The sequence below is a fragment of the Botryllus schlosseri genome, chromosome 2 (assembly GCF_051294905.1).
Source record: "Botryllus schlosseri isolate E-star chromosome 2, Bs_hap1, whole genome shotgun sequence".
Lineage (NCBI taxonomy): Eukaryota > Metazoa > Chordata > Ascidiacea > Stolidobranchia > Styelidae > Botryllus > Botryllus schlosseri.
In genome coordinates, this window is record NC_137237.1 from 13,876,974 (window position 1) to 13,892,229 (window position 15,256).

Consider the following 15,256-nt stretch of genomic DNA (forward strand, 5'->3'; position numbering starts at 1 on the left):
GACTCATGTAAGCAAGTAATTATGAAAACGGTCATAATTCGGTTGCGCGGACGGTCAAAAGCTGCAAATTGAGCTATGTGGAAGGTGTAGAGAGCTTGATTCATATTGATGCATCCCAGGAGGCATCAATTTTCGACAGAATAAGCATTCGTCCTCATCATGGCATGGCGCCCTCCCCATGTTATAAGGCCCGTAGTTTAGTCGAAGAGCAATACGGTGGAGTGGTATCGGATACGGTGTTAACACTTTGCGCGAATAATAAACGTTAATAAAAAATATGGCGGATCGTAAATATTCCATATAGTGTTCAACATATATGTTCTCCAGACAAAAGAACTGAAACTAAGTAGAACTCAAAGCATGACACTAGGAATTGAGAAAAAAATACAAATACTACTTCTAAGAAGTGGAAAATATATTTCATGTCTTTTGTTCAGAAAGTTTCAACCTTGGTCTGCTAAAATAAATCTAACGCTCAATCCACTCAATCCACATTTCCAGATTAGGACACGGGACGGGTTGCTAGATTACGATGTGATAGGTAATTGCTAGATTGAGAAATAGTAGTTTCAAACGTTATGGTGGGCCATATTTGTTGTGATTTCATATGGGCGACAATGCGGTGTGAACGGAACCACACAACCCGCTACCCGCTACTAAGCGCGGCGAAAATTCTGGTCTTTACCTAACTTTTATGATAATCAAATGTTGGTAATCCGTGAAAACAGCCCCGAAATTATTCAGGCTATCTTTCTGATTAGAGGATTAAACTGCTTCTGCTGAAAATAGCGAAAAGTAAATAAGTAGATGACATAATTTGACGAAGTAGAAGTATCCGAAATTTTATTTACTTGATTAAGTACCGCAAGTAGCGGAAAACTACTTGAGCACTTCGAAAAAGTAGAAGTATACTTCGTTACTGACCACCTCTACATGCTGGTCGGCAAGCACTATCAACAGATGTCCAAGTGATGACTTATTTGCCATTTTGAAAATCACGACGGTATTTCCTATCACACTCATCTATCTATCCTCGGGGCGTGTCAGCACACTCAGTTCTCTCTTGCCAGTTGCAATCTTCGGTTTCGACGTCATCTATAGGGCTATTCGAAGACATCACACAACAGACTTCCTATTTGATGCTGCTGTATCAGTACGCCTAAATTTACGAGAAACCGATGGGTAGTGTTAGATAACGCAGCCTGCAGCAACTTTTGCCTTTGTATTTTAGTGTTGCTGCTCTCAACAAAACGCTTTTTGCAGTCATCGTTCAAGTGTGCAGACTCCTTGATTGCGTCCGGATTGTACCAGGGACTCCAGATAACTGACATGATGAGGTTATGTCACGGAAACTGCTGTCCATTACATTGACATCAGAGCTGAAGTCAAACCCATCCCAAACTTTGCCAATATGATCAGACATAGACATGCAGTGTTAGCCTACAGATCCAACAATTTCCAAATATGTACATTGTACAAGTTTTCTTTAAAATATTTGAAGCAGTGACCGTATGTTCTATATATAGTTCTGCGCATTTACAGGCATCACGCAGGTGCACCCGACACCGACACGCTCGATTTTGGTGTAAGTGACGCCGTCGGCCGTTGTGACACGGAATTGTCTTGTCTCTGTCAATTGGGACGGTATCAAATTAAAGTTTGGACTTTTCGTAAGGGGGTCGGTGCAATAGGTTGTCTGTGCACACCTTCGATCCTCGCGATATTGTTGCTGTCTGGAACACAGAGACGAAGACTGTTAAATACAATCCAGCTTTATGTTCGAATATACGTATGACCCTACACTACATATCCATACACAAAAATTAGTACATCAAAAAGAAGAAGTACTTCGTTACTGACCACCTCAGCCCAGGGCTCCCCTGGAGGTCTATCTCCTATATTTATAATCTCTTTTGCAATTAAGCAGTTATTATCACGCTACTGCGTTTCGACGGAATAATACGATGTCACTTTCCAATGGAAAAGCCTCGTATTTCCTAACTAGTATCTGAAAGGGAACAGAAGAAGTCGCACTGATTTGCAAGAAATACTCATTATACTGCTTTGGTTTCGTGTGAAAATCATCTTTGAATGGTTTTGTTCTTTTAAAACTATGTTGACTTGATACACATTGAACAGTTCATTTTGCGCACCTGTAATCTATAGTAATGTATATTTTCGATGATCATTGTAGTAGTTATTTGTTTTTATGACTCAGGGAAAATCTGGTGTTCCCCAGGGTACGGGTTGATAACCACTGTTCTGTAGTCATTGCTCCAAATGACAGAGTTTCATTCAAAATATCACACAGAAATGCATTCAAAGCCATTAAGCAACCAGCAATGAGAATCCATACTTGATTACAGACGATGGTATTATACGTCACTGATCTTTCAAACAAGTTTTACTGTCAAACTATACTCAAGTAGATTCTGAATTCCTACATTATAGATCTACTTTAGAATTGCTACCTAACTGTTGGAGGTTTATGTAGGCTCCTCCTCGCCATCTCATCCGTGTAAGCCAGAGGTTCTCAAAGGGTGGGCCACAGGAGTAATTTGGGTGGGCCACAGAGGTATTTGAAAAATTGTAGAATTCGTGAAGTTTAGTTGCATTTTTCTTTTGTTCATATATTTAAAAAATATATCGATGTTATCGAATTATCCGTATGCTACATTAAGCTTTTCACCTGACTCTGGCGAGACTTAGTGGTACGTATGGAGTCACGAATGTACCAGTCGAAATGGGTGGGGATACGGCGGCTTTTGTACCCCCAGCTATGACAACCTCCGGCCAACAGCAACGAAAATAATTTCGAATATTTAATAACTGAAAGTTAATGCTGAAATATCCAAGTATTCCGGCTGGGTCAAAATGGATTGAGGAGTTGGCACAGCACATTAATCTTCGGAGTCGGCCTAAAAATGTCCGGCCTTGAAATCATTGTACATAATGTAAGAGTCACATGAATTGGTGGTATCATTGGATTTAATGTTATTACATCGTAACTTCAAAAGGTACAGGACATATATTAGGTAGGACCAGGGCCGTAACAGCACTTTGTCAGCCCCCCTCCCAAAAAAAACGTTGGTCTTGGGCCCCCCATACGATGATAAATCGAACTTCTGGGGGGGGGGCGTTAGCTGAATCAGCTTTACTCGCCTGCACGCGCGAAGCGCGAAAAAATTATATAATTCATGATTGAATCGGTCAATATGATCGGGAATTTAATACATATTGCTATCAAATTTTATCCTCTCTCTGCTCACGTAATCAGATTAACAGGTGGAGCTAAGTGAGGTGTGTTTGAAAAGGTAGGCCGTCAATAATAATTAAACATCTTCGGGCGTATACCCGTTGGCAGGAACGAAACAGCACTTTATCAGGCCCCCCAAAAGACTTGGGTCTTGGGCTCCAATAGGGTGATAAACCTTCCCCCAATCACTTTGTTCGCTTTTACCGCGAAATTTTTGATAATTCATGATAAAATCGGTTAATAAGATCGGGAATTGCATATATGTTGCTATCAATTTCTTGTCCTCTCTGCTCACGTAATCAGTTTTACCGATAGAGCTGAGTGAGGTGTTAAGGAAACTGTAGGGACCGTTGGTATGATGGTATTTCGTGACCTCCTGTCTGCTATATATCAAAAATATAGAATCGCACAAACGTAGGCTACTAAACTAAAAGATGCACACGATTTCAAATTGGTATGTTTTCACTGGCATATAATTTTCCCTGCGGGATGGTATTTGTCTTGTGAGGTTCAGATTGCCATGACAGGAACATTCAGCGTCTGTCATTTAGGTGCCTTATTAAACCTATGTGCATTTTGTATATATAACGAAGTTTTCGGTCATCATAATGGCAGTCCTTTTCGGCCAAGGTTTCTCGCTGTCGATCGTTCTGACACACTCCTTGGAGTCGCATGTTACATGGCCTAAAACTCTATATGTCTTGGTGCATCGTGGCCCGGTAATGGCCAACGCCGATATGCCCATTTCTATAAATCTTGCGTATTATTTCTTGGGGGAAGAGTACCCGAAAATCAAGATACTTGGCAACTTCAAATCACACGTAGCGCGAAAAGTTTTTGAAAAAAGTTGCATAAATTATCAAAAAATACTCTATAATTTATGCTAGTTCACGAAATAATTTTTGGCCCCCTTCGAGCTCGCCCCCCCCCCCAATTGGGGGGTTTGGGGTGCGGCAGTTACGGTCCTGGGTAGGACTACATTGTATTCTTCACTTCTGTTTAGTATCCCATTCAACAAAGAATTGTTTGAAGCGGGCCCAGAATGGGTATAATATTCCCCACCAGAGTGGAATTAAACCCCCCATCACACAGTGAATGCGGGGATCGGATCATTGGGTTTGGCGACTTGAGTGGAACAGAGGATGTACGCAAGAGTTGTACGATATTGCTGGGCCGTAACTTTCGCACCCCTCACCCACAATTGAGAGAGCTCTAAGTTGCTAATAATTATTTCGTTGGTTGTCTGTTGGAGATTTATTTACCTTGAAAATTTTCGTCGCGCTTCGCGCGATTTCATGTTCCCTCAGATCGACATTTAAATATGAACACTGAACAGTAATAAAAGCAAAATGCGTATACTAAAGAGAAATAGCCATATCGGCGGCGATTAGCATACCACACAACACATTGAAATGCACCATGACTTAAAAAGAGGTGGGCCACAGAACATTTTCAAACCGGAAAATGGGTCACAGCCAAAAAATGGCTGAGAACCCGTGTAAGCGGTGTCTTATAAAAGCCTTGAAGAGGACCGTGCTACAAGTCGGTAGCTGGCGTATACAGCCAAAGTAGTCGACAAACACCATGAAAATACCACAAACAGCAGCAACTCCAGTAGCTATGTCTTTAGGCCATCTCCCACTTCACTTCAACATAGTTCTTTTCGATAGCCGAAAAAGTCATTGTTTATGGATGGCATAACGTAATAGACTAGTGAAATCGTCGTAACCATCGGGAAAATCCCCCTATATTTCCGATCACAAAGCATACAGTGATGTAGGGCTATTGGCTTGGTATAGCATCGTTCATGTGTTATTCATCGGTAAGCAACCACCAGGCTATTGGAAAATAATATGCTAGGTCATATCGTCCCAACTACTCGGATACATTTTCGACAGTTTGTACTTATACTTTAAACACATTTTAGTCGATTGTCTGGTTGTCGACTGTCTGCATGTACAATTGTCCAGCCAAGCATATACTTCCATCTGAGAAGCAACAGTGACGTGGCCATTTTATAACTACTGTTAAAAATGAATAGGATCTGTCGATAATGTCGTGTACAGCACCAGGCAAAGGCCTTTGACTCGAGCGAGCATTAGCATATGTGATCAATATCACAATTTCCAAGTCCGGCAACCAATAGAAAGTGTATTTCGAATTGGCTGCATATCGTGACATCCGGACGTAGAAGAAGATGACTTTATAATGGTAAGGTATAATGTCGCTTTGATTAGTTTGAAACCAAATTTGAACAAAGGCTCCTTGGCATACTGTCACTAATGTACAGAAACTACACTAATTGATTAAGCATTTTCGTGAGACAGTTAGCGTTGATTTGGCTTTTGATAAGGATATAGGCTTTGGACACTGTGTTTACAAAACCTACACAATGTCCTTCACATGTAAAGCATCCGGTCAACTTTTTTCTGGAGTCGATGCCGCCGCTGATTTGGGTTTCACAGCAAGACGGTTTCAATAGTGCCATTTATATCGATGCGTTGGGTAATCCCATCCACCGCTATGACTATACACTATGTCTAGTCCTAAAGTTCCAAACGAAGCAAGTCACCTGCTATGATTCCTGTGTATATGTTGAAAAACCTCGGTGTAGTGGTAGCTCTATGGCGCCACTAGGGTGTGACGACATCGCAGGTGCTTCGGTGCTTGGTCGTCACTGAATACATGGCTGCTTGAGAACTCACGTCTCGTATATTAGACAGACCGTCAGTCACGTTACTACATGGTGGCAGCAGTGGGATTCGAACCCACGCCATCGAAATGACTGTGACACTATGAAATATGCGTCAATCGAGTCAGTAGATGTTGGCCTATTTTACTGCGCAATACTTCTACTTTTTCTACATACTAAAGTAGGTTTTACCAACTTGAACTTCTTACTTTAACAGTTTTTAGGCATTTTTACATATAGGATTTTGAAAAGTAGAAGGTAGTTTTGAGATTAGTTGGCATCAATTTTCTGTGTGAAATCGTCCTAAGAACGGTGCGAACTAGCCATCAAATGAATTGCCGAATATAGTCTCGAACATTGTGTCTATTTGTAGCGAAATTAGTTATATTGCGTTAGTCGCGAAGAAGAATTTTGCAATTTCAAAAGTATATACAGCCCCACATCGATTAACCGCCAAAAGTCTGCGAACCTTTGACCAAATATATTTTTCTACTCCATACTTGAGTGCTTTTCAGGCTTTCCGTTTCTACTGCCAATTGAATTATTTTGACACGTTTTGGAAATCGCTAGTTTTACTTGTACTAGAGTAGAAGTTTACGGCGTTAATTTTATTTCTACACTCAAGTATCAACGGTGGCTATACCTTAACAACTTTTGGTTCTTCAAAGGTACAGGATCACGCGTGAATTTACGATTACGTAGGCTGTGGTCATATTCAGGGTAAAAGCAGCCTCCAACAAGAATATTGCCTTAACAAAGGCGTTTGTGACTCCATGTTCTGCTGCACAACAAAATAGCCATCCAGCGGTAATGTCATATTACTGCGCACAGCCACAACTGTGCGTCTGAAGCGAAATAATTTCTGGACTAGAGCGTAACTTTCCCCAATTAATCTCACCTTAAGGACTTGTTTAGTTCTACGTGACTAACAGTCAGTATCATTAGTCTGATTTGGCGTAATTACAACATTATATTTATGTGTAAAAGGTATTGGGATTCAATCTCTATTTATTGCCGTTCTTCTAAGAATTGTTGCAGATCTCGCACATGCCACTGTCAAGCTAATGACAATAGGGCCGAGCAGAATGATTCGAGCAATCGTGATGATGAGTGTTGAGTTGTGCGAGAAATTATTCCGGTATTAAAATTATACGTCCTTCCCACTAACAGTTATGTTAACAAGGGAACTATAGATTCGATAGCTTTTTTCCCATTGTGAAAGCCTGAAACCTCGATTGGTCGCATCAAAGTATCACAATCACAATTCACAAACATGTAGTACAAAGCTAAGTTAACGAAAATGATATTCCTGTGAAGTCATGTTCAACCCACAGCATTGTCACAAACAGTCATGGTAGAAAAACATAGCAAATTATTATCTTAAATGTTCTGTATGGCATTACTTTCTTTGCGTTCGCATATTTGAAATTTCCACATCATCTTTACACGTATGACGCCATAGTGAATGATACTCGACTCGAAGCCTAATATACGCGATTCAGAATAGAATAACTCGTCATTTACTCGATTTTGCCCAGCCCTTACAATATGACATAGACAAAAGGCGGGAAAACTATATACCGTCCGTAAAACTTCTTGTGCGACCAGCCAAATCTTCAGGTAACAACTAGAAATGTTGCCTGAAACTTTTCAGAATATATTTCGTCGTTTTCGTCCAGTGGTTCCGAAAAGGAGCGATTTTGGGAGGCGCGGCGCGAAATATACAATTGGGGCAATTGGGGGCAGAAAATGTACGAAGAGGGGATATGGATGGCGAAAATGCCAGGACTTTCAGTTATTTATATTCAGTTAATTATTTATTCAGTACCACGGAATTTTATCAGGGGTTCTCTGTGAACACGACTGTGAGCACGAACTTCTATCGCCATGTGACGTAACATGGATAATTCCAAGCAAATGTACCATTTCCGTCTCACCAGACGTAGATATCTTTATACTAACGCGTGGATATATACATACCTATAGGCCAAGCACGTAGCAGTGACGGAAGCCAGTCATTTTATTATTAACAACTTTCAAGTAGTGTGATATGTCAAAGGAAATTCTCAAAACACGGTGTAATTTGTTACGCTACAAGCTTCCTGTTAGTTTTGTGTTGAATTTCCTTTGCTGTCATCGTGAAATCCCAGGACGTTTGATCATTGATGTTAAGATTGCTGGAATATACTGGCATTTAAAAATGTTTACAGGGCAGATATTCCCCGGGCGAACGCGAACTTCTGAATAATCTAGGTTCTCACACCGAACACGAACGTGCGGAACCGAAAGTTCAATGCATTCCCACTGCCGGTTAAGGTTTATTGAGTATTATAATTACAACTTTCACAACAGTGCATGTTACCTTTCCCATCAATAGTGATGCAAAATCACACATTTAAAAGACCGCTTCTGGTCATGTCATATGTAGGCCTACAAGACTAATCAGTTAGCAATATTAGATAAATCAGGTCTTTACCCCCTTTGCGAATAGATGGAGCGCATTAAATAGAACATTTGTGAAAGATCTAGTCATAGTTGGAAACTAATATGCGTATCTGAGAATGTAAGACTTGGTCGCGTGAAAATATTCGACAATACTTTTCAAGACTACAGTGGTAAAAGAGAACACGAGAGTATATGTTTTATCAGTGGTTCCCAACCTGGGGTCCATGGACGCCTTGGGGGTCCGTGATTACCATGGTGTTTTTTTTGGGAAAACGAAAAGCGGTATTTTTACCATTATTTTAATTTGCTGGCATGACAATTTGTGTCACCTTTTTATTTATATCCCCGAAGAAAACGGATAGGCGACGGGTGAATATGACCTAACAGTGCGAGGGTCAACTCCCACTAAAATCCTCTGGCCCCCTTCGCCTGTTGTGCAGATGTAGCGAGTTGGTCGTCAGCCTATCTTGTGTTTATTTATATATATTTCCCTATTTTAGTATTAGGCCAATGTCAATTGATTATTTAATTTTATGCCAATGGTGTATTCAAGTTTTGTTCTTTCGTTCAATCCGTTGTTTTTCTTTCTTTAACAACAACAACAACAACAACAACAATAACAACAACAACAACAAATTGACAGCCACAGTACATTAGTTGACTATAGCATAATTATTACAATAGTCAATATTATGTTAATCGAGTTTCAGGCAAAATTTATACAGGGGTCCGCAGAATTAATAATAACTTGTCTAAAGGTGTCTGTGCCAACAAAAAGGTTAGGAAACACTGTTATAGTATATAGCTATATCGTCGCTGTGGAATGAAAGCATCAAATGTCCATTTTACACATTGTAAGAAAATTAACGTTGTGTAAACTTTCTTCAATTTCTTGGCCAAGATTAACTTTAAACAACGCAATAAACGTAAACATGGCTATGATATGACCGAAAAAATATGAAAATTTTACATAAAATTCATTTTCTATAAGATAAAAATGGACACGAGTTACTTTGATTCCACCGCAACGATATTTCTAATTATCCATTCACCCACCCATATACCTCCATACATATAACAGTTCTACAAAAAGTTACGTTTGTTACCTGTCAGGACAATAAACTTCGTACTTTGTCACCGGCGACCAAGAATTCCTCCATTCAATTCCTAAGTATGTTTCCGTACATGGCCTCTCATCGGAATATCTGTAGAAATTGGCAACATAATCACTATAATCGTTATAGTGCGACGACTGACGTATATAACTAGAGTTGCATTTAAAACAAACGGTGTTTTAAAACACCAAGTTTGAAACATGTTTTAAACAAAGGCCTTTATTAAAAAAAATCGTGTTTTTAAGTTGTAAAATAATGCCATAATTGTGTAAATACTTTCCAAAATACATGTTGTATGAGCCTACGGACAATTACCGTCCGATTTAGCCGACGTAGAACCATATGGGATGGCTGGAACCCTCAAAATAGTCGGTTCAACAGTTATAGTGCAGATATTTCGTTAAAGGAGCTATAGTTACCTCAATGTTAATCCATTATGACGTCACAAAAAACGCTTAAAACGCTTCGGAGTTGGACAAGAGAGCCAAATGCGTTGGCTTTCTTTTCTGAAAGTATGACATCAGCTGAAAGGATCTAATACATTAGCCTAACTAAGATTACTGTTGCACAAAATGAGCTGTGCATCATCAGAGTGTTAAGATAACAAAACCATTAAAATAACATTTTCAGACAAAGCGAAAACATTATAATAAATGTCTTGCTTCAGTTAGGATATTGCGATACGTTGAGTATAACACCATGTCAACCTATTTGATTCCATTTGACCGTTCATGATTGACAATGAGCAGACAATGGGCCGTCTACAACGGTTGGCCTATAGCAGGGGTGGGCAATTATTTTCCTCCGGGGGCCAAATGAGAAGCATATGTTGGCGGGCCGAGAAATTTTAGCTGTATTCTCCAGCGTATTGATATTGAAATCATCAAAGCGTACCGTACCAAACTATAAGACGCACGCGATTCCCAATTGATATTTCTTCACTGGAAAATATTGCATAGTGACAATCGGACATCGTGGTTTTTGGTCAACATGGGAGCAGTCCTTTTGGGCCAAGGCTTTCTCGCTGTCGAGCTTATACGTAGTTAATTTGATCAACAGTTGAAATTGGACTGCCTTCTCAGAATCCCGTCTTGGCCTAAACTTCATATATCTTGGTACGTCGTGGCGCGGTAATGGCTGACGCCGAAATACCCAATTCTATAACCATTGATCTTGAAATCGCGCCTAGCGCAAGAAAAATTTGAAAGAAGTTGCATAAATTTCCAAAAAATACTCTATAATTTATGGTCATTCACGAAATAATTTTGGGCGCCCTTCGAGCTCGCCCCCCAATTGGGGGTTTGGGGTGCGGCAGTTACTGTCATGGTATTGCTTTAAAGCTTATTGTCTTGGTAGCTGGTTTCCGAGAAGTGTGCAGCTTGCCGAAATGGCCTTGTTGTTAAGCCAAGCTTGCAGTTATTCCGAAATTCGCCATCCCTTGATCGAGTGTAGGCCCTATGTCTTCGTGCTTTTGACATGGAACTGACTTGAATAATACTCCTTGAACACGGCGACGTGCTCGGCATTAACTACTAAAAAGACTGGTAATAATCAAATATTTAGTCCTCCGAACCATCTTTGAATTTCAACTTTCGGCTTTCTTTTTTGACATCCTTTATGGGTGGTGATATACTCAGAGAAATCACGGACAGTGAATGACTTGTTAAGGATTTGGAAACACAGACCGTGCAATTCGTAATGTGACAATGGCAACAAAGAAGGTTTGGTGACTTCTTGTGACTTTAATTGTAACGGCATAATTTGCTACGTTGACTTTACTTTGAATCTAAATTCGGCACGTGAGGTGCGTATAGGCTGCGTAATTGCGGCATGTTAATGAACTTGAACATGCTTGATAGTAAACGAAATTCCGGTTCAGATAATACATCCTATGGTTTTAGTCCACGCAGCAACATTTAAAAGTAGGTTTTATATCTTCAATTTCAAGCAATCTTTCGCGGGCCGCACAGAATAGCTCCGCGGGCCGCACTTTGCCCAGGCCTGGCCTGGCTACGAGATGTAAAATATCGAACGAAGTTCATCGACAGTGCAAAGATCTACGATACAAAGGAAGTGCAGCTAGCAAAAAAGTTTTTGACTTTGTAAACAATTTTGACTATTTTTTGACCTATAACGCTTCAATTTTGACAATATATTTTGACTTTTTTGCAATGTGAAAATAAAAATCGCCTTACTTATAACTGAACCTATAGAAATATTGGAGATTGGCATTTCAGAACGACGGAGTTTCGATTTCGAACCCAAACCTCACCTGCGTACGCCACTACACATGCGCGCGACTTATACCACCATAACAGTCACAATTCGACTCCTGAAGGAGCCTAATTAACTGCAACCAATGATGACCAAGACGGGAGTATCGTTACAATTCATCTGTAGTTATTTGTTTGTTTGCTTCATGGTGTTTGTCGACTACTGTGGTCATTTACACCAGGCCGATACTCTTCATTTTTATTCCGTAACTGCCGACTTCTAGACACGGCAGACACGGCCCATTCTTCTAGGCTTTTTGTAAGACACCGTTTACGCGGATGAGGTGGCGAGGAGGAGCCTAGATAAGCCTCCAACCCCTAGGTATGGGAATTCTGAAGTCGACCTCGGTCGGACTCGAACCCGCAACCCATTGGTGTTGCAACCGCGGACTGCGCTATCCCGCCACTAACAATTCATCTGTGTGAGTTGAATGTCTTGACCTCCAGGGACCCCCACACACTGTCTCAGAGAACACCTGGTGTTCCATGGAGAACCGGTTAAAAACCATTGTGTCATTGAAGAGTGGCCCTGTTGCAGATGATATTTATCTACTCGAAATGCAGGATAACAACATTCACACTACTGTAAGTGTAGCAGATAGATAAATCGCGCGCGCCTTGTTTATCTCTATGATCCAAATTTCGTGAATAGGAGACAATGTATTACCGTTTAGCTGGCTTCGTCAAACCACTTCCATAAGATATTATTCGAACAGACGGCTCATCTCTTCGCGGGGAAAACGGTCCTGATGCATGCTTCAGTAAAACGACCAGGACACAAAGCTGTGCTAATCTCCATGTCATGATAAAATCCTCCCTTGCTTACACGGACAGTTACTAACCACAATGCGGTCGCTTCCCAAATGATAACGTATCGTGAGAAATTTTTTCACCTTCAATCTATCTATTGATAGACTACTTACGTTGGCAGAGTAACAAATCGTTTACTCGACGTATGTATTTCATGACTATTAATTTAGTCACGTTTATTTGACGAAATGTTTGTTATGTCCGCTTGCCTGTCAGGTTTTGGCACGGGCTTGGTATTGCTGTCTGCTTCGTCCTATAATTCTACCTTTACGATGTCCGCTTTTGTTGGCATATTGGAAGTGAAACGTACTACAAGCAGAGGCAGACCGCGTATAGGCGATTGCATTACATAACTGAAACATGTCTGCCTTGCACGCGACATTAGCAGCCATCACAGGATAATTAGTTTACGATAATTGCTCCCAGTCTGACACTATCACATGTCGCATACATGGATTGACGGAAAGAAATATGTGTCTGGACAACAGTTTGAATCAAACCCATCACGAAACAAATGTCCAACAAGGAGTTGAGTGGCTCAGCTTGCGTGAAATCAGTTGCGACTTCATACAGCGTAGTTATACACACAATTTTTACTACTGGTACGGTCTGTTACGCGGACTGAGTTCAGCATACTGCATTCACCAGTTCATGGTGCCATACAATACAATAACAACGTTTCTGTCATGATTGAAAAAGTGTCTATCACCAATGAATTAAATAGCTGATTGCTGTTAGTGGTATTCATGGTGTTTTTCGACATAGTCATTGGTCATTTACACCAGGCCTGTATGCTAGGCCTTTTAAGACATCGCTCACGTGGATCGGATGTCGGAGAGGAGCTCCAAGAAACCTCCAACACTGATCTTTGATTAATGACAAAACATAAAATAGAAAATTTCGCAATAATGCTGACACCTCCGAATAGAACCTATAATAAGTCTCCGTCACATCACGGATAGATTATGAATAGCATTGGTTCTCCCTATGGCGTTGTGAAGTCACAAATTTATATCTTCACTTTTTGCTCTTCAGATTTCCTGTTTTCTACTGGCAATGGATCTTCGTTTTACCTAAGAACTAGAAACTGCGTGAGCGAATAACTTGTATATCCCGCTTTCAACCACAGTGCGATGAAATTCAAGTCAATGTCATTTTCCATTACTATAGGATTTATGAATCCATACAGATTGATATAAATATAAATGGATCACCTACAACCTTATATAGGATACCATATACATGTGGTTAGTTATGTTCTACATACTTGCACAATATGAAGCGTACAATGTGCAGCATGTACTATCTGTTGTACATGTACAATTGTATATCAGGGATGTCAAACTCAAATTGCGTCGCGTGCCGGATTCCAGCCTTCAAATCGCTCGCGGGCCGGACCAGTCAACTGATTCCAAAATGTTACCTCGTGCACTTGGTTTTCACTTGAATACCTCAAAAGCATATATAATAGATAATACACGGATCATAAGGTTTTTAAAGTAGCAAGTCGCGACACTTTTATTCGCGAATAATGAAATTGGCAAAAATACGATGATTGTCCAGTTAAATACAGTTCAGAACTGCTAAAACAGTGGCGGTAACAACGATAAAAATTGGCATATTCTATACTCCCTTTGATTTAGCCGTAATCTGGCGTTAGCTCTGCATATGCGATGTGAGAATTACAATATATTTAATTGCAAACGCGGACGTTGCAATTTGGTTTATTATTATTACACCGCGAGTCCGATTTCTCTCATGTCAGGAGATCTATTGGGTCCAAAGTGACACAGCAGTACAACTCTAATGACTAGAGATATTTCAATTATATATTTCTGCAACTAATGTATTTTCGATCTAGACCGCATATAACGGCTTCGCATTGGCGTTTTCGCTTCTGTGAAGTACTACTTTTTGGTCCATATTTGTGCAAAACTCTGAACTTCAGTGTGTACCTATAACTTTCTTGAAATTGGATGTCAATTTCACAGATTTGTTGTTACTATTGGTAACTAGAGTGAAACCACAGCCGTCGTCGGGTGGTTATAATGGTGCCTATTAACAATGGAGGTATTTCCTGCAACAAATCTCAACATTTGTTACAAATGTGCTGGAAAATATAAGGATTTTTCAATCTACTCAGAATTGCTTCGCGCGCCGTATGTTTGACACCCCTGTTGTACATTGTACAACCTGTGGAACTTAATGAGTTTTACCGATGTCGTCATTCTAGCGATGTATAAGTTGTGGAAGTTGTGATTTCTCTTATATCCCTTATTAAGGGCACAGTAGGGGAGCACATATTGTGTCTTCACGTCAAATATCAGGTGCGCGATACATGCACGTTCACCGGTTATCCAATTAATAACCTCTATGACCCAATCAACAATCTTTCGAATGCCTTCATTGGCAAGCATGAGTCAATTGAAACTGCATGGATTCAATTACGCACGCATCTTCACATGTCTATACACTAAATTAGTGTCGCAATTTTCGACGATACAATCTGGCATCAATCTCACATCAGTTTCAACGCTACCTGCCAGTCACGCAACAGCGATGTCATGTCCATAATTGGCGAGTCACTTATACGCGTTGATAAATACTTCGACATGCTGGATATGACTTGACCTTTCCAAACTCCTCCAAAACCTCATCGCAGAAG

At 40.3% G+C, this 15,256-nt stretch overlaps 2 protein-coding genes across 3 annotated transcripts in view; one reads left to right on the forward strand and one right to left on the reverse strand.

Annotated features, from left to right (window-relative positions):
• Window positions 1-2,185, forward strand: part of LOC145433690 (uncharacterized) — an 18,672-nt gene extending 16,487 nt beyond the window's left edge. For both annotated transcript variants that reach the window (XM_080310859.1, XM_080310860.1), the window contains exon 12: window positions 1,232-2,185. In XM_080310859.1, the coding sequence (XP_080166985.1) occupies window positions 1,232-1,371 (140 nt within the window). In that variant the 3' untranslated portion in view covers window positions 1,372-2,185. The remainder of the gene's footprint in view (window positions 1-1,231) is intronic.
• LOC145433693 (uncharacterized) lies at window positions 1,429-12,690 on the reverse strand. The gene is made up of 3 exons (XM_080310864.1): window positions 12,449-12,690; window positions 9,500-9,598; window positions 1,429-1,733 (listed from the first exon to the last, which is right to left on the reverse strand). The coding sequence occupies exons 1-3, from the start codon at window positions 12,583-12,585 to the stop codon at window positions 1,517-1,519; spliced, it is 453 nt and encodes a 150-aa protein (XP_080166990.1). The 5' UTR covers window positions 12,586-12,690; the 3' UTR covers window positions 1,429-1,516.
• Window positions 12,691-15,256: the final 2,566 nt, after the last annotated feature.

Coding starts and splice junctions, on each gene's coding strand:
- LOC145433693 (XM_080310864.1), bottom strand. CDS start 12,585: ATGACATGGAGATTAGCACAGCTTTGTGTCCTGGTCGTTTTACTGAAG. Junction 9,599..12,448: donor TTGACGAAGCCAGCTAAACG/GTAATACATTGT, acceptor CAATTTCTACAG/ATATTCCGATGAGAGGCCAT. Junction 1,734..9,499: donor GAAGTTTATTGTCCTGACAG/GTAACAAACGTA, acceptor TCTGTGTTCCAG/ACAGCAACAATATCGCGAGG.